Source organism: Harpia harpyja, chromosome 10 (genome assembly GCF_026419915.1).
Source record: "Harpia harpyja isolate bHarHar1 chromosome 10, bHarHar1 primary haplotype, whole genome shotgun sequence".
Taxonomy (NCBI): domain Eukaryota; kingdom Metazoa; phylum Chordata; class Aves; order Accipitriformes; family Accipitridae; genus Harpia; species Harpia harpyja.
This window is the reverse complement of record NC_068949.1, coordinates 15161521-15188004: the sequence shown is the minus strand read 5'-3', so window position 1 is coordinate 15188004 and position 26484 is coordinate 15161521. Positions and strand designations below refer to the sequence as shown.

At 41.0% G+C, this 26484-nt stretch overlaps 1 protein-coding gene and 1 long non-coding RNA gene across 8 annotated transcripts in view; one reads left to right on the top strand and one right to left on the bottom strand.

Moving 5' to 3' along the window:
• Window positions 1-204: 204 nt before the first annotated feature.
• Window positions 205-11560, top strand: LOC128146905 (uncharacterized). Its single transcript, XR_008236883.1, has 3 exons — window positions 205-450; window positions 9367-9530; window positions 9940-11560. It is a non-coding gene; the product is annotated as an uncharacterized LOC128146905 (long non-coding RNA).
• Window positions 11561-15205: 3645 nt separating this feature from the next.
• The window catches only part of OPN4 (opsin 4), a 29293-nt gene continuing 18014 nt past the window's right edge, over window positions 15206-26484 (bottom strand). The window contains exons 7-11 of one of the 7 annotated variants that reach the window (XM_052798855.1): window positions 25555-25662; window positions 24221-24401; window positions 19313-19381; window positions 18820-18858; window positions 15206-17961 (exon numbers count right to left, since the gene is read on the bottom strand). In XM_052798855.1, coding sequence (XP_052654815.1) covers window positions 17770-17961; window positions 18820-18858; window positions 19313-19381; window positions 24221-24401; window positions 25555-25662 — 589 coding nt within the window. In that variant the 3' untranslated portion in view covers window positions 15206-17769. Of the gene's footprint in view, window positions 18859-19264; window positions 20070-22056; window positions 23287-24220; window positions 24402-25554; window positions 25663-26484 lie in introns of those variants that run through there. The other 6 variants (XM_052798856.1, XR_008236881.1, XM_052798857.1 and 3 more) reach the window with 6 other exon arrangements.

Below are 26484 nucleotides of genomic sequence, written 5' to 3'. Positions count from 1 at the left end.
CAGAGGCGGCAGCGCCCCCGACACCCCCCGCCCCCGAGGCGAGGGAAGCGCCGCTGCCGCCAAGGTGGAGCTTTTAAAGGGCCCGCGGCCCTTCCGGGCGCCTCCGCCGCGCGTGGGCGTGGCGTGCCCGGGGCGCCGGTGCCCGGCGGGCGCCGCCAGCGCTGCGCCGAGGGGAGGCCGCCCGTCAGCGGGGCGGCGGCTGCGGCGGGGCCGCCGCGTGGGGGCGCTGGGCGGGCGAGGAGGAGCGTGAGGGGATTTGCCGCCGCGGGCGGTCGCGGAGTGACCGTTAGCCGAGAAACCGTTATCTGCGGTTAAAAAGAACACTTTTTTTGGAAAAAAAAAAAAAAAAAAATCCGTTTTAGAACGGAGATCACCTCTTGGCCGCGGCGGCAGAGCAGGAAGGTGACACAAAGCTGTGGGGAGCGGTTCGGCTGAGCGCCGGGGGAGCAGGTATCCGGGGGGCGCTGGGCATTACCCGTCCGGGTGCCCTCAGGGCCGCGGCGAGGGAAGAAATGGCGGCGGCGGCGGAGGGGGGCGGGGTGGGAGCGGGCTGCGCCCTCCAGAGGGACCCGGAACGTTCTGGAAGGCGGCGCGGGGGGCGGGTGCTGCCCCGGCTTCCCGGCACTCCCCGCCAGGGGCATTGGGCCCCTGGTCCGCTAAGGGCCCGGAGGGGCGGGCGGGAAGCTAGTGTCGTGCCCAAGCTCGGCAAAAGCTCTTGAGCATGTGTTTTAATGCTCTGCGAGCTGGGAGCCTGCAGCCTTCACCCCCCCTTTACTCACCGCCGGAACACGTGTGAAATCGGCGATTTCCCCGTACGAAAAGTGGAAGTGAAGTTTTCCCCCCCCGTGGTTCACTGGTGTTGATAGGTAATGGTCGTTCTAATTGAGTGGAAAAGTTAAAACGACAGCCCAAGAGGAGACAAAGGGTTTTGAAGACAATTTTCGGAAAATACAGAATGAAGAATGTAATTGCCCACCTGAATTTAAGATACTTAGCCTTGTGGTGACTTCCTGTGAGTGCTGAGTTTTGTCGAGATCCAAGCTACCCACTACATACATCCCCCTATTCAGCACTGCTATGTGATTTTAATTTTTTTTTTCTTAATATTATGCTCCCAAAAGTGCCTTCCAGAAAGGCAGCTGTTTTTCTCCGTGCAATGACTGAGCCGCTGCTTTCTGCGTTTGTTTAAAACAAAAAAAAAGGGGGGAAAAAAGCCTCTTCCCCTGCGCTGAAACGCTCGAACCCGCGCGGCTGCCCCATCCGAGTCGCCTGGGATTTGCCCGGCAGCGAAAACACCCCGGGCCGGGGAAGCTCCCGGCCAAGGCGGGACTTGCGCCGAGCTCAGCTCCGCCGGCGATGACGCCTGCCTTCCCAGGGCGCGGGGAGAGCGCTGAGGAGGGGAAGGGCCGTTTGCTTGGGACCGGGCTTGCGGTTGCCCCGCGGCAGGTGCGGCGGCCCCGTCAGCACCAGGGACAGGCGCCGGGACCCGCGGCGCGGCGGGCGGGCGGCGGCGGCGCCTGCGGCTGCGGCTGCGGGAGGCGGCGGCCCTCCGCCGGGAGCGCAGGTGCCCGCGCCCCGAGACCGGTGCCGAGCGCGGAGGCAGGACCGGGGTCTCGAGTGGCAGCGGTTAACAAAACCTTTGGAAGGAACGAGCCCGCAAGTGCCTCGCAGGTCGCGTACGGAAATAAATCCGGCGATGGCATCGCTGAAATGCACAACGACCGTTTTGAATGCTTCCTCAGCGCAGCTCTAGCCTACTTAAAAGAGTTTAGTATTAGTTGAGGTTTAGTGTTTCTCCTCTTAGGGGACCTCAAGTCTCTTTATTCCACATGTGCACCGTGCCTGAGTACTGACTGTGATGCACATTAAGCGAGCTCTTTTGGTCCAACACACAGGATGCATGGACCAGGCCAGGAGATCATGATCTACATTATTTCTGTATTTATAGTTGGCCAAAGTTCGTATTCATATGGATTGTGTCTGCATGGTAGTTGCAAAAATATTCCACGGACAAGTTGGCTTACATCCCTAGAGGAAACATTTTGCATCTTGTCAAATGCCCAAATACATTGCTTTTCACGGAGCATTAAAGTTATCAATAATTACCTCAAGACAATGCAGTTTATATGAAAAGTTTGTCAGACCTAAGGCAACGTGCCTTAGGAGAGATCAGTTTTACCATGGATTATAAAACCAAAATCCTTGTAAGATTTTTTTCAAAAAAAAAAAAAAAAAAAAGGCCGAACAGAAAATAATGGGATGGTTGCTGTGGAGGGAAGAAAAGCATACCATAGCGTTGTGCACAGTCAGTTTTATAGATCACTTACTTTTGAACAGCATATTAGATACCACTTTTTTCCAAAATTTGTTCACAGCTAAAATTATACATGTCCTTAGGGAAAAAAGTGATTATGCTGACAGCAGTATATTCAATTTGTTTTTTAATAAAGAAAGCAATTAGAAAATTGATTTTTAAATGGCTGTTTGTGGCTACTGATGCCTCGAGCCATGGAAATACCAAAGTCTTTTTTTAGAATTTCTTCTTATTACACAGTTATCAGAACTATGAACCATTGCCTGTTAGATTGGTCTTGAGGCAGCAGTGAAAATGTATGGTAAAATGTAAGAAATTTACTCAAATCAATTTATTTAAACTTGGTGTATCTTTATTTACAAATGGTGGTGCTAACTGTCTCTCATGGTGATAGATACTTCTATATCTAGCAATTAATGAAAATAGTGGGTATTTGCAGGGGGTAACTGTGCAGTGAGGTGCTTTTCAAGTGAGTGATTATTTTATCCTGAAGTTGGTATAACAAAAGACCTAAATATCTTTTCCTCTTCAGCCAGAAAGCTTCAGAACTTCAAGAGATATTTCATTTGCAGCTTTGAATAATGCTTTTACCATGCTGTAAGCCTCCCTCTTGTGCAAGTTCATACCCTGTTTGCATCAAGGCTATTTGATTCTCTTGAGGAAGATTAGGTGGGAATAAATGAGGGCAGAATCTGATTTTACTTTCTGTGGCACATGGCTAGGCACTTCTTCTGTGTGCTCTGTACTGGTTTCATCATAAGCTGTATGCATGTGCACTTAAAACCCTCCTCGGGCCCTCAGTAGCGTGTTTAAAGGGGTAGGAGTTTCGACTGGCAGAGGCTTTTGGCAGTGGGATCTGTGTTAATGAATATCAGGATGAAAATACATGCTTTGTTATCCTTGGAGTTAGCTGCAGCTCTTTGCCATCCTTTGAATTCCTCATCGACTCTGCTGTCTCTTAGCAGCCCTCTTTAAATAACAAAAGCTGCAAAATGACCACAAGTAGTTCTACTGCAGATGAGCAAGCCTTGTAAAGTAGCATAATTGATGACTTAGGCTGGAAAGCATATCCAGATGGAGAGCAATTATGTTTATTTTATTATGAAAAGGGTGATGATCTGTTAGATTATTCCATTCTACATGTGATAGAAAAGATTGTATTTAGATTTAAGGGCTTGTACCTGAACCTTTACAAGTCCTCTAGCAACCTGATTGTCTGCTCCCTGGTAAACACATCAGCAAAGATGACTGCAAATTGGCCCATAATCCTGTTCTGATAAGTGGCGGATCAGTTTTGCTTCAGAATTTGTTTTTGAAACGGTGGAATCCACTAGCTTGCGTGTTGCTCATTGAGTCACTCAAGGCCAGGGAATTTTGAAAGTATAGGACCTCTACCTGCTCAGCACTCTCTGAAAGACTTGTTCCCAGAAAACACTTGTTCCCAGAAGCTTGTGCCTGTCTTTTGGAGGGACAAAATCCTGTCCTCTTTTTGTGGCAAGCACTAGTCACAGTGTTAAACTTGCATTTTAGATAATGTTTCAGAAATACATTGCTGACCTACCAATGGCCTTGGAATAGTTCTGTGAAACACCTTCAGGGTCACCGCTTAGTACAAAAAGCTGAAGACTGAGACTACTCTGGCCAGGCCATCCTGTACAAACAATCCTATTTGCTTTCTGGAAAGTAGCTTACTGGTAGATTTAGCTGTCCATTTTTCTCTGTGACTCACTCAGTGCGATTTGCATTTGACCCATGAGTTTCATTCCAGCCTGGGCAATTTCCTTTCTTGGGAAATGTGGATAGTTCTGTCAAGGGCTAATTCTGGGTTTTCCACAAGTCTTTCTCCAAGTCTTTTGTCCTTTCTTTGAATCACAGTCTGATCTCCCCAACTGTTGCATTCGCTGTTCAGCCTCAGATCAGTCACAGGAAGATTGTTTTCCTCGTGAATAAGCCCCTCATTTTTCATAAATTTCCGCAATATGGTTTCCTTAGGGTTATGAGGCATTTTAGTAAGCTGTCTGCACAGTTTAGTTAGAGTAACTGTAAACTGAAGGTACAACCATCACAGATGGAAACGTAAAAGAATGATTGCTGCCCAACAAGGCTGGCCTCCTTAGCTACTGAGGCATTCCTTGCTAGTGATGGTGTTAGAAAAATTAGCGTGTAAAGTAAATACACTGCAGCACAAAATATGGACGTGCTTTCTCCCAGGATAATGCTTTTGATGTCTGATCTCATTCCCTGCCCAGCTGAAGGGCTTACAGTTCTGAGTTCAGAAATAAACTAGTGATAAGTGTGGCTTTCTGGGAGCCTCTACTTGATTATGACCAATAACAAGATACTACCTTTGGTTTTGATGGATTGTGTAGGTGTTATTTCTCTATGGTTACTTTGATGTGACTGTTCAGCAGAAGTGCTAACTTTTAGAGGAGTGCGGATCTGGGGTGCATTTGCACAGTCATTTACCCAAACTATAACAGCTCCAGTAAGTGTCCTGGTTTCAGCTGGGATAGAGTTAACTGTCTTCCTAGTAGCTGGTACAGTGCTATGTTTTGAGTTCAGAGCGAAGAATGTTGATAACACTGATGTTTTCAGTTGTTGCTCAGTAGTGTTTAGACTAATGTCAAGGATTTTTCAGCTTCTCATGCCCAGCCAGCGAGAAAGCTGGAGGGGCACAAGAAGTTGGCACAGGACACAGCCAGGGCACCTGACCCAAACTGGCCAACGGTGTATTCCATACCATGTGACGTCCCATCCAGTATAGGAACGGGGAAGTGGGGGGCAGGGATTCGCTGCTCGGGGACTGGCTGGGTGTCGGTCGGTGAGTGGTGAGCAATTGCACTGCGCATCATTTGTACATTCCAATCCTTTCATTATTGCTGTTGTCATTTTATTAGTGTTATCATTATCATTATTAGTTTCTTCTTTTCTGTTCTATTAAACCGTTCTTATCTCAACCCACGGGTTTTGCTTCTGTTCCCGATTTTCTCCCCCATCCCACTGGGTGGGGGGGAGTGAGTGAGCGGCTGCGTGGTGTTTAGTTGCTGGCTGGGGTTAAACCACGACAGTAAGTGAGGCCATTTGTGATTGCTTATTGCTTAGCAGTTCTGACTTTCACTGTCCTTTGCACATGCTATGTAAGGGGGCAGGAGATTCAGTGGTCTGTTCCTTCTGTCATTAGCGAATGAATAAGCAATTTGCAAAACAAGTCATAATTTTCACTTCCCTTCTGATAAAAGACTGGAAGGAATTTCTTTAAAATTAGGACTATAGACATGTCCAATTAACAGTCTGATTCACGTGGGATCATAGCTTAATTTCTGGTGTTGGCAAAAATAGCTGCCAAAGGAATCTAATATTTTGGATTTTCAAAATTATTTTATTTTGCAGAAATTTTACAGAAAATCTTAGGAAAATGTAACAAGCACAGCTCAGATGAGAATCATATTCTTAGAGTGACTCTACTTTGGTAATTTTACCCTTGTAAGACAGATTTGTCATTCCCATTTTCAGTCTTATCTTAGCAGTTTGGCAAAGTTCCTAATGTTGCCCACATACAAGAGGAAACAAACAAACAAAACAATCAAAACGTCAAGCTGTTACATAGAGTTCAATAAAACATGGTGAATTGCAACTCTAGAGTTCTGCTCAAACATAAAAAAGAAGGCTGTCTGTGTGGTAACCTCCTTGGACTGTTCCTGTCATTTCCCTGAGCTACATTATTAGCATAACATTTCTAGTACAGGGTAAAAACAGAGTTATGGCAGTAGGTAATTCAAGATGGACTGTCAGCAGGATGAACCCCAGCAACGCAGCTTGACTCATAACGCAGGCTGCTTTCATACTTGGGTTCAATCCAGCCTCAAAATGTCAGTGTTGACTACACAATATTCACAAGTCTTGTGCTCCGATTTTAGACAGAAGAAAAGCTGGAATTCTTAAGTTTAAACTTGATCTGTTTTCAGTTAGTTTGTCTAAATAAATGTTGGCCTCTTAATTCTAGCTCACTGTTCAACTGTAAGTATTCAGTTGTAAATGCATGCTATTTGTATGAAGGGAAAGGTGAATCTCTTCCCACCTGCTTCACTCAGTATCTCTCTGCATCTCTCAGTTGAAGGCTGATTAATCCATCATTGCATCTTTCTTAAAACAGGCACTGCTAATCCTCTGTTTGAGTATGGAAAAAAAGGTTACAGTTTGCAACCTTTATGCAAAACGTTCCTAATTTTGCCTTGCAGTACTCCAGGAGTAAACAATGTGCCCATTTACAGATAAACTTGGGCACTGCAGTAAATTGAATTGTCAAGGTCACAGAGGGTGTTAATGCCGCACTCTGGCTCGGAACTGATTATCTTTGATACTTACCACAAAGTAGTGTCATCTGAGTATCAGTCTCATTGAGTTTAATTACTTGGTGCCTTGATCTGATGATTTGTTTGGTTGAGCCTACTGATTTATTGAAACAATTTTAGTTGTGACATCTGAAGACTAGGATAAACTTAGCTGAGAAAACTGTGAGCCAGTTGGCTCTTCCAAATAAGGGCTTAACTCAAGCACCACTTTTCCTTGAGCACTAAAAAATTGTGTGAGCATTAAAATACATATTCACAGAGCCTTTTAGAAGAGGTATTTACAAAGGGATATATGACCTCTAGATTATCCAAATGAAGAAAGACTGCCCAGCTCACCTACTTTAACAAACCAGAATTAACAAATACTTTGCTCTGCTGCTGCTACATTCACTGCATCAAAGCAGTAAAGGAGAAAAAAATGACCCACACTTTTCTGAGAATTTTTCATTTAACTGTAAATAGAACATGTGAACTGGCTCAGTGGCTTTTCTCACAGTGGCCTACAAGTAGTACTTTGGCCACTTTGCAGTTGCAGGTAAAGATAATGATTTTAAAATAAACTTGGCAGCCACTGGAAAATGACTGCTGGTATATGTTTTTCTTCAAAGGGTAGCATCTTGGTGCCCCACCTTTCAACATCCCACAGAATTTTTCCTGGCCCTTCAAGCATAAATTTGTTTTAACACCCCCACCTCAACAGATAACTTGGAGTAAGCTATTATTGTAGCAGTATGTCTGTTAAAAGGGAAATAGAACAAACTAGACTGAAACCTAGCACAACAGTTTTCATTTAATACATTTATGCTAGCAATCTGTCCTGCCAGTTACATAAATCTACACAAGAGAATATGTGGAAAAGCAAACATTTGCTACTCAACATCAGTTAGGAGACTGTAGCCAAATGCTCCAACAAAATACAGTGACAGAACTGCTTCAGGTGAGGACTTGGCTATTTAATAACGATTTAACCAAAGTTGTCTCAGTTTTCATTCACACAATCTTCCATTCCTTTCTTAGTGTTTTCAGTTTTGCTGGGAATAAGGGAGGAAATGAACTCAAAGCAACAAGGGCAGGGTGAGGGAGTGTGCTAGTTAACTTAGCTTGATTCTCCCAAGTGGTCATTTTTTTCCTATTTGAAAGGTGTGTAGGAAGATTGTTTCTCAGTTGAGAGGAAGAACAGTCAGGAATGTCTTGATGGTCAGATGCAAAATGTACAACTCATTTAAGGCAGGAACTGACAAATCGGCTATGTAATTTGCACTTGCACAATGTTTTCATGCAGTAAGCAGAATGAAGGACTGGTAGAGAAAGGCACACCATATAAAAAAAATGTTCTTGACTACCTCCGTTCAGTCACAATAAGTAAAATAAACAAATGAATTTAATATGTAGCTTTATTGGCAATTTTAATAATAAAAAGTTTCTTTAGGGCCAGCCAAGCTTTCCAACGGAGTTTCAGTGGCCTAGGGGAGGGCAAGTGGGATACAAATTCAGGATCCTATTATATAAGTAACCTGATTCAGTTCCCCCATGTTTAAAGGAATGCAGGAGTTAACAAGAACAGAGCTCGCAGACAAGTCAACAGGAATGTCTTATTCCTTATTCCATGTATTTTATTTTGTTCCTCAGCCATTTCCTTTACATGTTGGGTGTCAGTTGTAGAGGGACCAGAATGAAAGTTCCAATGAAATGTGTGCTCTGTGATGAGCTTTTTTCTTTTGATGAGATCTTTCAAACTGAGATCAAGTAAAATAATAACAGTCAAATTATAACAGAAGTAAAATAGTTCTGCTGGAACCAATGTTTCTTAAGTAGAGCCAAGCCACTAGCTCTTGGAGGGAGGAAGCAGAGAAAGACAAGTGCCTACAAGTTAGTCCCATGTTGAAACAGAAACATTATGGTGTCCTCTTGACTTGTCAAATCAACCAATATTTTGAGTGTAATTTGCACTGAATATGTAATAGTTGGGACTGTTGCATTAGTACTTAGGCTGGGACTTCCAAAGAGTTTCAGTTGCTGAAGTTCAATTCGATATCCTTTGCACAAGCAGGATCCTTTTTCAAATCTCTGTCTCCAGTCCTGAGAGATCTAAAACTGGGGAAGAAATACTAGTATCGTGACAATCTTAACCAAGTAATCACTAAACCACAAAGTGCTTAGTAGGGGTTGTTGCTTTATTGCCATGGGACTTCTTGTTTTGTTTTGTTTTAACATTTTTAACTGACAAATTCAGAACTGATTTGAGATCCATGTGAAGTGGTTTAACTGCCATGGTTTTCTGTTCAGAGAATCCTCCTTAAACAGGGAAAGAAAAATTACATCTCTCTGAAACCCAGCTTCCATCAGGATCCACCTCATGTGGCTGAATCATTATGCTGTAAGTCCTTACTGGTATCATGCCGTTCCTGTATGGCTGTTCCGGTATGGCATGTGGCCCTCGTCATCTTTTGCAAAAAGAAATGCACTCATCTTTTCTAAACCCCAAATCCTCAGTTTCCCAGAAATGGCTTCCAATGATGTTGGACAGTCAGCTGTGTTATTTTGAAAAATCCTGCAGTAATTTTATTTTTAAAAGCTGGAATTCAGGCAGCTCATACTATTGCCATGTTCATGACCTGCTCTAATAAGCAATTGCCTTTGTGCTGTGACCCAGTGAAAATGGAGCAGGTTCAGCTGTGATGGGGATTCTTTCTATTTCAGGAAACAGCACAATGAAGGGAAGCTGCAAGATGCAGCTCTCTAACGCATGCTGTGGCCTCCTTAGCCCTGTCTCTGAAATCACTATGGTCTGGCTCCTACACATGAGAAAAAATCAAGGAGGGTCGAGTCAGTGAAAGAAGCAAGGAGAAATCTGACACAAGATGGTAACTCTAAGTTCCTTTTCTGATAGTGGCTCACAATGGGAAAGAGAAGAGGCATGTTTCATATGAAGTTATTGTGTTTTGCAACACTTCAGGATTCCCTAGCTTATTTATGGTCATTTTATTTTGATGCAGTGCTAATGGCTATCCTGAATTGTGTTCTCTTTTTTGCTTCCTTTGCCTCTACCGTGACAATTTGGGGTAAAGCAAGAATTAAAGTGGGTGTGATTTATTGAAATGGAGTTTCACGTGATGTTTCATGGAGTTTTCATGTTTATAATTCCTCCAGTCAAAATAAATGGTCTCTGCAGTGCCCAAAGAGAACAGCTTTTACTGCATGAAACTTATTTCTCATCTGACTGAACATAATGATCCAGCACCTGAAAGATTGGTGTGTTTTTTTCTTTTTCAGAGGAATCATTTTCAGAAGGAATCTCTGCAGTGAATATGTCCAGCCACTAAGCTGCCTGATGCTACTACCTCAACTCTGTCCTTCATCAGATTAGGTTCTCTTCTTACTTTACTGAGCAGCAGCAGAAAGTGAGTTTTAACGAGTGCATCTGGAAAACAGCACTTCAAGTAAGAGGTACCAATACACATTAAGGGTTTTGCCATGTGTGTCTGTTAGACTTCAGCTGAGGAGAGCAGCATCAAAAGGATTCATATTTTTAAATAACAGTTGGAAGATTATTATAAACGCAGACTCCATCTGTTTAAATGGGAAGGTGGAAGCATACATGATTTCTTTAAAAGCCAGGAGGGGGCTGTGTTTACTTAATGCTGGCTTTGGCACCTGTGGGCATTTGGGACTTCTTGGAAAGGGGTACTAGAAGTGTGAACTAATGAGAACTAGAAGAATATGGTGATACTGCTGGGAGGGCTTGAAAGCTGGACTGCTCCAGGACTGTCTCTGGGGTGAGTCACAAGGAATGCTTGACTGCAGGATCTGCCTGGTAGAAGAGAGCTGAGACCTGGGCTTACGGGCACTCAAGAGATCAGGGTTACAAAGAGAAGTGAGGTGAGAAACAGCTATTTCATGCCAGGTCCTTGGAAGGGGTAAGCAAATGCCTGCCCTCTGGTCCTGTGGATTAACTAGCGAAGAGTTGACTGGTCACTCATTGCTGGGAGTAGGGAAAATGAGAAGAATCTCTAGGAGATGTGGACTGAGCTGGGCAGGCTCTTTGCAGTCTGCACAACAGGGTGAAGGTGAACAGTGGCATTGGGAAAGAATTTCTAAATTCAGATTTGAAACTTTTGGTTAAAAAGAGGTCTTTTGTGCATGGAAGTGGAAGTTGGCCTTGAAAAGGGTAGCTCAGGTCTGGACAGGACAGAAACAACTATCTGAGGTTCAGAGCAGGCTGCACTATGAGGTTTTCTCTGATTTTCATTCTAGGCAATATCCAGGGAAGGTTGTGAAAATCTTGTTCATTTGATTTTGTAGTGCTTCATCCTGTTAATGTTGCCCTTGTTTCCTGGATGGTACTGCTGATCAATGACTCCCTTCTTGCATTGACAATTTTTGCCCCATTAATAGAGCAGAAAACCCTAAAAATGAGTCTACTATCTGCCTGACTTTGCTGACTTCAAGGGACAAACCTTACCTATGAGGCCTCAGCCCTCTTTCAAAAATACCTCTCTTAAATCATCTCCTGTTAATTAGTTGTTTCTCCCCATAGATCTGTTTCAGCACCTTCTCCACAGATAGTTTTCCTTCTTGCTTATGTACCGTAGAGCAAAATTTGATCCAGTGATTTTTAATATTCAGCTTCCTTAAGGGAATACATTATTACATATCAGGCTCTTTGATCAAAGAATGTACACAACTGCATGGTACATATTTTTATTAGTTACATTTTACCATTAAAATGCTTGATTCTACTTAACTCATGTTACAAAGTAAAGTATACCTGTAAATGATAACTGAAGTCAGTGTGGTGGGCGTCTGTAAATTATTTCTGTTGAGTAACTCCTGTTGAGAAAATGAATTACTATGCATCCTTTATCCACTTCAGTAACAATATCTGACTCTCGTAAGTAATGGTATAGTTTAGACTTTTTGATAACTGTACAGTAAAGGAAGAAAATGTGAACAGTGGAAAAAGAAACTGTATTTCCAGTTGTGAATCTTGGAACAAACTGCAAAAGCTAGTTGAGGGTAGCCTTATGATGATGAAGAGCATATTATCTCTATTTTACAGGTAGAAATACTGAGATATGAGATTAAGTAATTTTCCCAAGGTCACACAGAAAACATGGAAAAAACCAAAAATAGAATCTTGAACTTCTGATTCTAACTTTTGTGCATTTTCTCAGGACTGTCCTTCCTCCTCTTTGTAAGGGTTTGCTGTACCAAAGTGCTTCCTGCTTTCTACATCAAATCACAGTAGGCCTAATAACAATACAGTTTGCAGCCCAGCTTATCTATCTGTATTAACCTTGGCTTTAAAAAATGTGAAACTTAGGAGATTCATTAATGGAGTTCCATGGAGTTAGCGGCAAATATTAGACTGGAAAAATATTTTGTAAATTCAGTAGCTTTTAGTACTGACCTAACATACTCTTAGCTCCTTCATTTCAGTTATGTGTCCTGAGTGGTTATGTAAATATTTATGCACATGATTAACTTTAGGCATCTGAAAAACTTTATAAAAATCAATTATACCAACCCAAAGGGTGCATCTGGGCATGTGTAATACTTTTTTAAAGTACTGGGGTTTTTGAAGGAAGTGCTGTTACATTAGAGGTACAGTTACTTTCTGTGTGACCCTTCAGGCATGGCACTGTGTGGAATGGTATGGATTTTCCATTCTATTTTTCCAGTCAATGGAAAATATATAGCAATTTTAAGTATGCCTGTAAGTGTCCCACGGCCTATTCAGGAAGTATCCTTCATGAAACTTTACATAAGAGAGCTTGTGCTATCCAATGATATAGTCTCAGATTTTTGTGTCTGTTTCTGAATCATCTTCTTACACACTTGTGGAAGTCACAGTGAAGTCTAAATGTTGACGGAAATTAATAATGGCTTTGTTTTTACACTGTGGGTAAAACATGGTTTGCAGAAGTTCCCCTTAGCAACTTTTTTACCTATGTGTCATGTTCATTTTTTTAGTGGCTGTAGCTAATTATTCATAACAAGGTAGAACAGTGAAGTTGGATGATAATACTGAGAGCAGATTCTCTGTGGGGAGAAAGAAACACAAATTCATAAAATGCAATATATACTGCAACTGTGCTATCATAAAGTTTCCCGTTACTAATGTAGGAGATAACTATCTCCAGGGTAAACTGTAATATTAGAAAATCATGTACGACTCTGTAGAAGAAGACACCAGACAGTAATGGACTAAGAGGCACATGATGAGCTTTACTTTCTGGTTATGTCTGTGTTTGTGTGCTGAGACAATTTAACCTATGCTGCAGCTCACTGCTCTACAGCATACCTAAGGCTTGACTCAAGGCTGATAAAGTTGAAAAGGGTGTTTCTACAATTTCTACTTATCTTTCAAGTTACAGTCATCATCAGAAGACCTACTTAGGCCATTTTTGCTATGAATTTGTGGGCTTCTGAATCATAGATCTGTTGGATTATGACTGAGTATGTACTGTAGTAGCCCAAATGAAAGTGGGTCTTAAAAAGGTTCTCCAGCATAAAGTCTCCTTGGCAAGGGTTGGTTAGAATTTTCCTGAAAGTGATAAAAACAAATCTTTGATACTAAATCTGCATCAATACTGCTGTTTGTGTAAGTTAAAAAAAAAACAAAACAAAACCAAACCCAGAAGGGTAGGGAGGAAGAGTTCACTGTAAAGAGGGCTGAATCCCTTTCCATTCTTCCTAGCCACTGGTCCTACTGTTTACCCCCCATTTCAGGTGAATCTTAATCTTGACAGCCAATTCCATTGCCAAAAAGTGTCTGTAGGTAATATGCGAACCAAATACCATGAGGCCAGCTTTGTAGTCTAATATCATGAGATCCTGACTTCTCTATACACAGTGAGGTGATATCAGTGTTTGGAAAATGTACTAGCATTTTCCTACACTGACGTGACTCTTGCAGCATTTGCTTTGCTCTGTGAGCCAGGTACATAGAATTCCTGTGCTGTGTCTCCAGCAGAACCCTGCTGCTGCCAGGACTGCTGTAACTAAAAGAAGTACTTTCCTACAAAAAAAATCTTCTTACTACTGTTTGTGCTTTGTATTAGACTGTTAAGGCTAGATTTGCTCTAGAGAAACTTTTCTGGCTTTATTAAGCTTACATTGGTGGTCTACTCAGTCTACTGTTCTTAGAAGGGATGTAAATAGGACAACTTATAAATTTTGACAACTGTGAACTTTGCATGAGTTTGAAAATGAGCATTTAGGCTATAAATTTGATGGGGTAAGGAAGGTATAGTAATCGTTTTGTTCTACATGAAACATTTAGTGTATGGGATTGTGGCCCATGTCTAGGGTTGCTAGGAATGACAGTACTAACAATTTATTTCTTTGTTATAAGACTGCTTTTATATAACCCTATTTATAACATGGGACTCCTTATATTCCTATGACATTATCAACTGCAAGGCTACAAGCACAAGTGTTTGAACTGAGATACCTGTTGCTCAGCCACTGAAATACCATTGTCTGATACTAACATTGCTTTGCAAATAAGGGCCCTCTCTCAACAGAGCCCTTTGGAAATAGTGGTTTCAGAAGCAGAGACAGCCAGATGCCCTGTCAGAGTTACTGAGATGGTAATATCTTTCACTGAGGGATCAGAGGATGAGGGCCACATTGCAGCACTTCTTGGAATGGCCTAAGTAAAAAATGGCACCAGTCACACTGAGGAAAACGGGAACACATGCGACTTACCTGTGTATGGCTCTATTGGAGGCGCCTCTGTTTTTTTCTGAATGTCAAGCTTGCTGTTGGTTTTGCTTATGACTTCAAGAAAAATACCTTTTGCTACTCTGTCTTACCCGAGAATGTGTGAAAATTTACTCAATGTCACATGCTACAATAACATGTTTTAGTCCAGTGGTAGATGCAAAACAGTTTCCAAAAGTATGGAAAATGAGGCTGTAACCTGCAAAACATAGGGACTAATATCCCTGGCAGTATGTGAAAATTGGAAAGATTGGCAGCTTGTGACTGCTACCTTATGCAGTACTTCAATCTTGACTTGCAACAACCTTTTATTACACTGGCTCTTGGCACCTTCTTTGCAGGACCACCAATAGTGACCCATTGCTCAGCAGTTTTGCAGAATTGCTTGGATAATCAGACCAAACATTTTCACTTGTGACCCACGTCTGAATTTGAGCTCCAGCCCATGGAGGTGAAGAGCTTGTCTGTTAACTCACAAAACTGCTTGCTGTTGCCTTTGCCAGCAGGCTGCTCTGTGAACAGCTGCTGTAGTACAAAAGGCCAAAGGGAAGCGCCTCAGTTTTGCCCTAGTCCTTTCACACCTCTAAGTCACTGGAACATGCCCAAGTGCATGGTAAACTACAGGCGGTCTCTCTAGTGCAGAACAGGCTGTACAGTTGACTTTAACTGAAACATGAAACATCTCAATCCTAAATTATTTTAATCCAATCAGTCATCTGTGTTAAAGGGAGTAAAGAGACAGCAAAGCGGAAAGAATGGCTGCCAAGTAGAGGATACAGGACACAAATAAAGCTGCTGAGATGAGATGAAATATGAACTAATAATGATTTATTCCAAATGCCACTGGGGTTACAGTGTGAATCACTTGGAGAGATATTCAGGTGAAATGAATTTTGTAGGCTTTCCCCTGAATGATTTTTAGAGTCTCAGTAGAGGTGAAGGGAATGCAAAGCCGTTCGTTAGTTACACAGGGAGTACACACGAGTTTTGAAGTGCTCCCAAACAAATTCTCCCTAATTAATATATGCTTTTCAAGCCTCTTGTAAGTAGACAAGCACGAACAGCTGTAGTTCTTTTTATAGATACAAACTAATCTCTAGTACATGTTGGAGTTGAAGGATATAGAGAACAACATGCTGTGGATTCGTAAGGCTTTTCTAGCCATGGAAGTATTCTTTTCATACTCTCTAAAAGTGGAAGGGAATGCAGAATAGTGCAGAGTATAGTCTTCAAGAATACTACTTGGGAACAAAATCATGACAGGAGCAAAAGGTCTAGCTCTTAATGACACGTACCATGCACTTCTTGTTAACACATGAAACAGCATGTGTGAGTTTTGACCTATTTTCTTGACAGGTTCAGCCTTTTGTGACCCATATGAAATGGGCAGCATTCGCTAGCATTTCTTCCCAGTTTTCACTGGTGTGAATGGCCTTCATGACAAAGGATGGGAAGAATTACATGCTTCATGTTTTTAAATAATTTTAAAAGCCTAAGCAATAAGTCATAATAAAATTCCTTAGACTTGATGAATATCTTTGAACATTCTTCCTGTTTGAAGATGATATGTTTTCTTTCTTATTTCTCCTTATTGCTAGCTGTATATATTATCAGTTTAATATTGTGCTCTGCCTGGAGACAATATCCGGTTGTGGTAGGTGAAGGGCAGAACTGTAGTAGCTCCTTTCCATCTTTAATGCCTATGATTTTATTTATATAAAAATGTCCTGGATTTTGAACAGTTTGTTGCTTTTGGCAGTTTATTACCAGCCTGAAGAGCCCACTTTTTCATGACCTAACACTTGGCTGCTGCAGAAGTTATCACCACCTCCATTTTTAGTTTTAATAACCTTCCTTTTAATAAACCTCAGTTTGAAGTAAGTTTCCGAAAGTTTGCTTCAAAACAATGCCCCAAATCTTCTGGAACCCACTGATTACTTTTCTCCCCTCAAAGGAATAAGCTGGTTACATTTTTATTGATTTTATGGCTTCTTCTGATGTGACATAAGGAAGAACTGATTTACTTAGGACAAAATGACTTGCTGGGTTCCCTCCATTATTGCAACCAAAGGGAGAATTACTAGAGGGCCCATGAGGAAGAACTGTTTCAATAGCTCTTTGTGCCCTGTGCTTTTGGGCTCAGAAGGTATATATCCCCACTGTGGACAGACTATACCTAATAATTCTTGTGATGTAGACTGCTATGGTTTGCAAATTAATTTTGTCCATTTATTCTCATGTGCTAGAAGGAGCACTGGGGAAAAGCAGAAAATGACTATTTCATAGAAGTCTTTTCCTTTTGGGAGAAATAAGTACAATCTCATGGATTTAGTCACTGTGGAAAAAAACCTCACCTATAAGAATGCTGCTGTTTAGAGAAGGGAAAAATTAAAATGCTAAAGTGGGGATGGTGTGGATTCCACACATCTCTAGAACAACTATTTTTGGAGAACTAACCCTTCTCCTCCCGAGATTTACTTTAGAAAAGCACATCTAAGGTAAACCACTTTGAAGTATTAGATGGCAGATGTATTGACTTACCCATAAGACATTTCAGTACAAACATTGCTTTGAATTCTGCATTCTTCTCATGAAACCTGCTAAAGGAAAGTCTGGAGTTTCCTAATGCTTTGCTATAGCTCTGGGGAGGTCAGCTAAGAGTGGGTTAAACTGGTCTCTTAAGTGACTGTTGCAAAAAGAAGCTAAGTATGGAAAGGACCATAGCCTCATCTTCAGTGTTACTCCTTTCTCTTCCCCCAGAATCTCAGAAATTAAAGGTCTGAGACTTCAAATTACTGCTCAAGTGCATTGCCTTTCAATTGGATTATAGAAGAAGATGAAGGAAAATGTGTCATTAATGAGAGAAGGGAGCACTGACTGTGTGGTTAAGTTTTCATTTGGCTGAAGAACTTCACAATAATGAAGAAACCATCTTAGGAAGTAATGTACATTTTTCCCCAAATCTTTCAGCTTTTGCTCTGTAATAGCTTTGAAGTTAAACCACATTAAGTGAACAAAGGCCAGTTTTGAATCTCATACTTCCCTTTCCTCTCAAGTTAATCCTAGGAGGCTGGTACGTAAGATCCATGCAGTGGTGGAATATACCTGAGCAGAGTAAAATCCAAGTGAAAGAAATTGTTTCATGAGCTGCATAAAGAAGAAATAATAAAATTACAATGTGACTCAGATTAAGAAGTGAACCACTGGAGGGAGTTCTGATGCTGAAAAGCTTACTCATCTTGCTTTTATCCTGTCTTGTGTTGTGTTTTTGTAAGGAGCGTTTCAGAACAATGTAGGATGGTATTCTGCATTCAGCTGGTCCATAGTTGTTCCAGAGGTATTGGCTAAAGTGACATTCTGGCTTGCACCACTCACTTAGCTGTTGGACTTTTTGTTCTGCTTGTGGCTGTTGATCTTGGGGTGCAGGAAACCAGAGTTGTATCCAGACGGCAGCTCTACTCCTTGGAAATTGCTGTATGTTATTGTAATGCTGGGTATCTGGGCTGCAGATGGTCTGTGGTGAGACTCTCCTTTTCTTTGTCCAATACCATTCAGGCTGTCACCTCTCTGAAGGATGCAAGGATTTAAAAGAAATGGAAAACACAAACATCTACAAGGAGATCAGGTTGCATCATGTATGAAAAAGTGGCATATATTTAGATAAGCACTTTGCCGATCCCCATGACTAACTCAAAACCAAACTTAAAGGATTGAGGAAAAAGTAGATCTGAACATTTTTTTAATATTTCGTGAATAACTTACGAGAAAAAAACTGTTAAACAAGTTAATGTACTTAAAGCACGGACTTTGCATTTGCTACTTAAGAGCTGGTCTACTTTGATGAAAGACCAGGCTGATGACAACACATTCAACTATGAACAAAAGTGCTGTGAATATGCTCAGGCAGTCTATGAATTCAATCAAGTAAGGAGTCCCTCCATAAAGAGAGACTGTTTAAGTTCATTGGGGCAAGAGGTGATGCAAAATGTAGTGGTAACAGCATGGATAGTTTGAATGGGGAAGCAAACTAGAAAATGAAGTGAAAACAGGAATTGAGGGAAAGATTAATTAGCATTTTTTGACAATAGCAATGTTAGCTGTCACTTGCACAAGACCAAAAAATGAGAGTGTTGGGATGAGGCCAGCAATAGCTCGTAAGGATCACTGCTAACAATAAAGAGATAATTTAAGATGTTTATATTACATTGGGGTTAATACTGCAAAGATAAAACTGGCTTGTTTTCACCTGTCAACTCTTTTCTCTTATTTCCCTGTCTGTCAAGAATTAAGGCAAGTTGACTCACTTGTGGCAGATGTCAAAAAAAAATTTATCAGTATGCTGTAGCTTTGTTACATAGAAGAAGAAATAGACACTAAGCACAACATCTTACTGAATAGGTGATATGGCATGTTTCAAAAACTTACCTTGATTTCCTTCAAGTTGCATTTTTTATATGTTTGCTGCTACCCAAAACAGAGAACATTAAATAGTTAACAATGTCACTTTGTACAGCAGTACTTGCCACAAGACTATGGCTGTCTCAGAGGTACAGCCATCACAATGGCTATCTCAGGTTACTGTGTATATTATTCCTATAAAGATGGCACAAAATTAATGCTTCCATGCTCCACCAAGGAAATCACAAACGTAATCAGGTGACCTACTGAATTCAAGAAAATATTCAAGTTCCTTGAAGAAGTTGGACTTAAGGAGAACTCTGTAGTACATGTGTTCTCCTGCTTAGTTTCAGCAATGACCTACCCTTTGTGGTCGTGTTTTCTATATTCTGCTGAGAGTATCGTGTGATTTTTGCATCTCAAAATTAATTTAATTTGTACTCAGAGACTGGGATTGTCATTATTTTTTGTTCCCACAGTTAGTTAGACCCATGCCTAATATTAAAATAATAATTCTTACAGTAGGTGTAGCAGTGCACGGTGTGACATTCAGTTCCACCATGGATATGTCATCAGCATCTACAGCTGTCTGAAAAATGAACACAGATAAGAAAGATATAAATGACATATAGGTATGTCACAATATTTCACATACGTGAAATGCAAAGTATAGGAAAAAGAAAAAAAAGGGAACACCAGAGGACTGACTGAAAAGTAGTGATATCCTAAAGATATCCTTGGTTTTTACCTCTCACCATATGTGTTCATTTGGTAGCAAATGGTGAGTCAACAGAAAGATTGACCAAGTAATTTGGTCAGTGAAATACAAATATTACTGAACATACACGTAAAACCAAACACAAGACAACATACCATTGAGATGCTAAGTTCACTAAAACAGCACCATTGCTTGTCAGAAATGCAACAAAGACAGCTGAATAGTGAACCAGGGTGGAAATAAAAAGCTGATGACCTTTTACAGCCTCTAAGTCATTACTCATTGTGTTAACTCATAGGTTATCCCCATCTTCTTGGCAGAAACCTTCATGATTAGTTATGGTAAAATGTGCAGATTTGTTAACCTACCAGTTGTCAGAGAATTTAGATATTACACAGTCTATTACCTTCTCACAAATCCCAGAATAATGGCTCTTCAGTTTAGCTTTGACTGTTATGTCACTAGTTTGAGTTGTGTCTTTACACAGTTCTTAGGAAATCTGTCTGCTAGCAAGTCTGGAGAACATACTGGGGGTATCAGTTTCTGTGTCAGTACAGCCCTAAAATGAATACAGCAGAAACAATCACTCTAGGTTCCTTAGAATTCCATCCAATTTGCCCCATAAGAATCAGTTTTACCTAGACAGAAATTGTACAAGAGACAGACATTGTATAAAAGACATTTCACAAAAGTTATGCCATGTATGACTTTATAAAATCTCTGCTTAGAGGTACAAACAAAACTATCAAGTCTGTTGAGTCTAAAATCATAGAATCATTTAGGTTGGAAAAGACCTTCCAGATCATTGAGTCCAACCATCAACCATGCCCAATAAACCATGTTCTGAAGTGCCTTGTCTACGTACTTTTTGAATACCTCCAGGGACGGTGACTCAACCACTTCCCTGGGCAGCCTGTTCCAATACCTGACGACCCTTTCAGTAAAGAAATTTTTCCTAATATCCAACCTAAACCTCCCCTGCCGCAACTTGAGGCCATTTCCTCTCATCCTATCTCCAGCCACCTGACAGAAGGGACCAGCACCCACCTCACTACAACCCCCCTTCAGGTAGTTGTAGAGAGCGATAAGGTCTCTCCTCAGCCTCCTCTTCCCCAGACTGAACAACCCCAGCTCCCTCAGCCGCTCCTCATAAGACTTGTGCTCCAGGTCCCTCACCAACTTGGTTGCCCTTCTCTGAACACGCTCCAGCACCTCAATGTCTTTCTTGTAGTGAGGGGCCCAAAACTGAACACAGTACTCGAGGTGCGGCCTCACCAGTGCCAAGTACAGGGGGACGATCACTTCCCTGCTCCTGCTGGCCACACTATTTCTGATACAGGCTAGGATGCCGTTGGCCACCTTGGCCACCTGGGCACACTGCCGGCTCATATTCAGCCGGCTGTCAACCAGCACCCCCAGGTCTTTCTCTGCCGGGCAGCTTTCCAGCCACTCTTCCCCAAGCCTGTAGCGCTGCATGGGGCTGCTGTGACCCAAGTGCAGGACCCCGCACTTGGTCTTGTTGAACCTCATACAATTGGCCTCATCCCATCGATCCAGCCTGTGCACATACCTCTGTAGGGCCTCCCTACCCTTGAGCAGATCAACCCTGCCTCCCAACTTGGTGTCGTCTGTGAACTTGCTGAGGGTGCACTTGATCCTCTCATCCAGATCATTGATAAAGATATTAAACAGAACTGGCCCCAATACTGAGCCCTGGGGAACACCACTTGTGACTGGCCACCAACTGGATTTAACTCCATTCACCACAACCCTTTGGACTTGTCCATCCAGCCAGTAATTCAGCTTTTTTTTTTGTTTTGTTTTCTCCACAGGATGCACTGCAAAATTTCAGACAAAACAGTGTTTCATTATAGTCTGTTGTTGAAACTTCTGTGATGCACCTTGTAGTTCTGAGGAGACAATGTTTCCATAGTAATACCCAATTAGGAAGCACAGGTGTTTGGAGGAATTTGGGCCAAAGTTTCCAAAGTGGCTTGGGTGGAAGCAGCAATAAATAGAAGGAAATGTCTGGGGACTGCAGAATCGGTGATTTAGAAATATTTTGTTTCATGAAGGCTCCCTGATTTTATAAACTTTGTTCCAATTAATGGGAAACCAAAAAAATAAAAAGACAAAAAACCCCAACCCACCAGAACTTCCTAGAAGTAAAAAATTCTGTTCCTTTTCCTCATTCTGTCATCCTTTTCACTACAATGATGAAGAATCACAGAATTCCATAGATCGTAATAAAACAATGAAACTGCTAATGGGGTTGATGAGCAGCTTATGGCAAACCAGCCTATTTTCTGCTTGACAGTGTACCTTGCCTTAAAATGGGGGAACATAACAGTGCAATATACTTCCTTAATTTTTTTCATGCAGCAGGGGTTTTTCATAAGCAATCTACGTGCTTTGGATGTAGCTGCCATCAGATGAGAATATATAATTGCTTGAAAATACTCAAAGCAACTATTGATATTTTCAATATTTGATACTTTCAATTATTGATACTTAGATAAACTTTCCCCAGGGAAGAAAATAAAGATAAGAGGTGTAGAAAAACATGAACTTTGATGGAACTGGAGAAATTGGCCTGATAGGTCTGTTACTATTAAGAGAGAATCTCAACTGGTGATACTATACCAGAATTTTAATACATAGCAGATTGATTGCTCTAAGGAGGATCAGGATCATTGTTTCTGTGTAACTGTGGGGAAGGATAAGGGGAACACAGAAGAAGGGGGCGGGGAGTAATTTAATTTGGAACAGTGACAATCAAGCTTGTATTTTCAGAAGCAGCTTTCTAACTATTGGGGAAGCAATGATTAAGATGAGTCTACAGGGTGAATTTTCTCCAGCCTGAAATGTCTCCATGGAAGATTTTTTAGAAGAGCTTAACAAAATATCCAGGAGGACAATCTAAACATATGTTTTCCTGCTGAAACACAAGAGGTTGGGCTAGGCTATTTTCTGGATCCCAACATTTTAAAAAATGTGTACTGTGCTTCCCATTCCATGTATAGAGTGTATTAGCACTTATAGTCTGATTTGATTGAATTTTAAAATAGAAGCAACTTTATTTTCTGAGCATCTGTTCTGGAGCTTGGCTCCTTTTCATTGCAAAGAACTACTGGAAGTTGTTTCTTTAGGATTTTCCAAGGTGCAGAACATCTTTGCATCCACAGGAGTACAAAACAATTGCATAAAGATAATTTATCAGGTTACAGTTTGATGACCAGCCTTGACATAAAATACATAGCAGCATATGTACTGCCTTTTTGCATTGTGAGTGTATGTCTAGAAATCTTACAGCTTAATTGAGACACATATGCTGCAAAAAACCACAAAATAATCAGCAAGCATTGAAGAAATTTTTTTTTAAAGTAGAGCTCTTTTTTCTGCTCTGTGCTTCAGCTAAACTGATATTACTTAGTAATAAAAAAGAGTATTCTATGGTCAAATCAAATAGTTAAGGGAAACACATATTCTTGTCAGAAAATCTTGACTCCATTATTGTTCTGAACAAGATCCAGACTTATTCAAGGCTTATAGAAAATCCCAGACTGAAGCATGCCAATTGCTTGGAATTTTTTACTTTGGGTAATTTTCATTCTCCATTCCACTGTTTTACCTCGAGTATTAAGAGCTGCTTTCCTCAGCAAAAAGAATTGTTGATTTGTTTGTGTGGTTCCCCTTCCGCAGCACTGGTAGTAGTACAAGAACACACAGTGTTACTGAAGGAGTCTGTTGTTTTTTGAAGAATCAGGATTCACAATCTAAAAGATGCAATATAAAAATGTTCCTTTTTTATTAACCAGTTTTAAAACCTTCCACCTGAGTGGTGGCTACTAGCCAGAAGAATTTCATTTTGATTGGACCTAGAAGTCAAAAGAATACAGAGTGCAAAGAAATTGAAATGTCACTGTTAAAACCAACTTTCAGAATTCAGCGCTTGGCTGGATCAGATACAATTACTACCTTGACTATGAAAATAATCACCAAGGAAATTATGGCTTTTCATATATTGGAAATTTCATTTAAAACAATTGCAATGAACTAACTAATGTACTTAGTTACTTAGTAATGTAACTTTGGATTGCAAGAGAAAGCCTAGGATGCCAAATATTTGCCTTGTTTTCAGCTGCTGTGCAAAACATTTGCTTTTGCTTAGACTGGCAGCAGCAAGCTATTAAGGACTTCTGTGAGAATTATTCTGTAATGGATTTACTGGTTTGACTAAATCTGATGATTAATACGTTTCCAAATACCTCCCACTTCACTTTCAGAAAGCGTTATCTGTTTCATTACAACCTTGCTTTCACTAGAGAACTTATTTAGTTACTAGCAGTTCCTTTTTTGTGTGTGTCCAGACTCCAAATCTGTGGTCAGAGAAGTACATCCTAGAAGTATGATCATACTTTCAAGGGTGCTCTGACTCTGAGCTTCCCTTACTTTCTAAAATGCCTGTTGTTCCATCTTTCCACTCTTCCCTCAGTGTCACCAGCCATCAAGAATACAAAGATCTACATTCTGCTTTTACACTTCAGCCTTCCGTCTTTTTATTTCACTTTGTCCTTCTGCGTTCTCTGGAGCTCTTTTAATAAGCACCATAATGCATTTCATCTAAAGAATCTACCACTTTGAAGGACTCTATATGAAAATAAATTACTTTGCAATTAAAAATGGGTGTACGGGAAGTGTCTCCCTTACTGATTCACTGTCAGAGAGAGAAGACAGTCGCCTTTTTCCTTTCTGCAGCCCACTTATCTCAGAAGACTGGCTGGTTACAGTCGCTCGTCTGGAGGAGGGATAACTGCTGAAAGACCGTGAGTCTTTAGGAGAAACTCTCAGCAGGGATCCAAGGCAAGGAACGTATGTTGCAATGGCTGTTCTAATGGATGAGAGGTAGAACCAGTCAGATTTTTTCTGTTAGCACAAAAATTCAGTCATCATAAACAATGTATTTATTCAGAGAGATGAACTAATGCTGCATGGACTGGAAAATTACTGGGTACAAAGAGAGTTTTCCAGATATCCAATATCTCGTATACAATCACCCTGCAAGATCACTTATTCACAGTGTTCTGCAGAACTCAAATTTATTGCTTGGCAGGGATAAGGGCATTAAAATATAACTCTTCGAACTGAAGGGAGCTATTAAAATGATGTTTTATCTGCTTTCAGCTTAATCGGGGCAAAAATAAAATTCTGTCCCTTTAAACTGAACCTCGCAGAAGTACCACATAATGAATTATTTTAATCTTCCCCTAAGCAGCTATTGTAGCTTCCTCTTACACATCTGTTTGCTGGCTATCTGTAGAGTTGTACAAAATGTGCAGTTATATTACAGTATTTCTTTCCTTGTATGCAGCATAAGGAAACTCTTTTGCCTCGCTTTCCTCTTCCTCCCAGCCTTCCCCACTTAGATGATCATGCCCACCTCTTCTCTGTCCAGTTCCCCAGTAGGTCTTTGTAAGGGGTGAAACAACAGCATATATATGGCTTTGCTGCTGTCTGTCAGATCTCACAGCCTGCATCTGAACTTGATATGGTAATGACCCTAGATGTTACAACTCAGAAGAAATACTATCTGAAATATGAAAGCTTGAAGAAGGGTGGGGAGGATGCACAAAATAAGGAAGAGGTGGATTGACTTACTGAATTGCATCTCTCACTGGCCTGGTTAATTTAACAAAGTGCTATTTGCAACACTGACAAACGTCTGCATCTCTTGTGAAGATAGTTAAAAAATTTATGGTGCTTTCCTTTGAGGTGGGAAGGTCTCTGTCTTTTATCATGTAATCTGTAAGTACAGATCAGTATCCATAAACATCTCTAACTCCTATCTGCATAGTAATTTGTTCCAAGTACAAATTCCACTGACATGTATATGGCATTGAGAAGTTTTCTTGGGGAGGGGGAGGCTGTCTTGCAGACATTAAATGAGCAGGTGAAGCAGAGTTCAGGTACTGGTCCTGAACGTGACTAAGTTACTGTCTGATTTTCTTTGCTATGGTAAACATAGCTTCTAAGAGTGCACTTACCTGTATTTGGGGTGAGTGATGGCATAAATGATGGGGTTATGGATGACAGACGCTTTGGCAATCACAGCTGGAATGGAGTTCGTGAAGGGTGTTAGGACCTGGGAGTACCTAGAGAAATGGAAATGCATTATATATTTATTACTGAGTTCTATGTAGTCTACGCCGTTAAAAACACTGACAAGACAATGCTTTATTAGTGCTCCAGAGAGAGTAAAAGGGCGAGTTCTGTACCCAAACAGTGAGAGAACAAATTTTCCATCCTTTGCCTGTAAAGATCAACACCAGCCTAATTGCATTTCTGAGAAACATGATTTTCTTGGGGCTTCTTTTGCAGCACTTCACTACTATGACTCAGGATGGTGGTTGCTAGCGTTTTGTTTACCCTAGAGACAAAGTCAGCCTTCAATACGTGAATGTGCATTCATCAGAGTATCTATCTGTTCCAAACTCAGGAGATACACTTGCTGAGTAATATGTCACAAAATAGATGTGCAAATGAGGCATTATAGGGAAGGATAACTAATAAATCTATTTTCCTATTCAAACTTCATCAAACTATTTTTTGCCTGATCTGAACTAAAAAGTGAAGGGGAAGTATTTTTCTGAACTAAACAGTGAAGGGAAAGTATTTTCAGGTGTCATGTGTTACGCTCATGTGTTACTGACCATGCATATATGCGGGTGATGTGACTTTAAAGGGCAAAAGAATTATGATTGATGTCTATCTGTCATGCTGCTATCAGCCAGTTAATTTTTGAAGATAGCTTGAAGTAGCCCATAAGGTCTTGGTCAGAAGAAAGTCAGTAGAACAGCTCAGACCAAAATAACAATAACATTTCATAGGCAGTTTCTACCAGGCAGATTCTCCATAGACCTGCTTAGAGGCTATGAAGACCTCTTCCTGCATTTGTAGAAAGAGTTCTAAGTGAA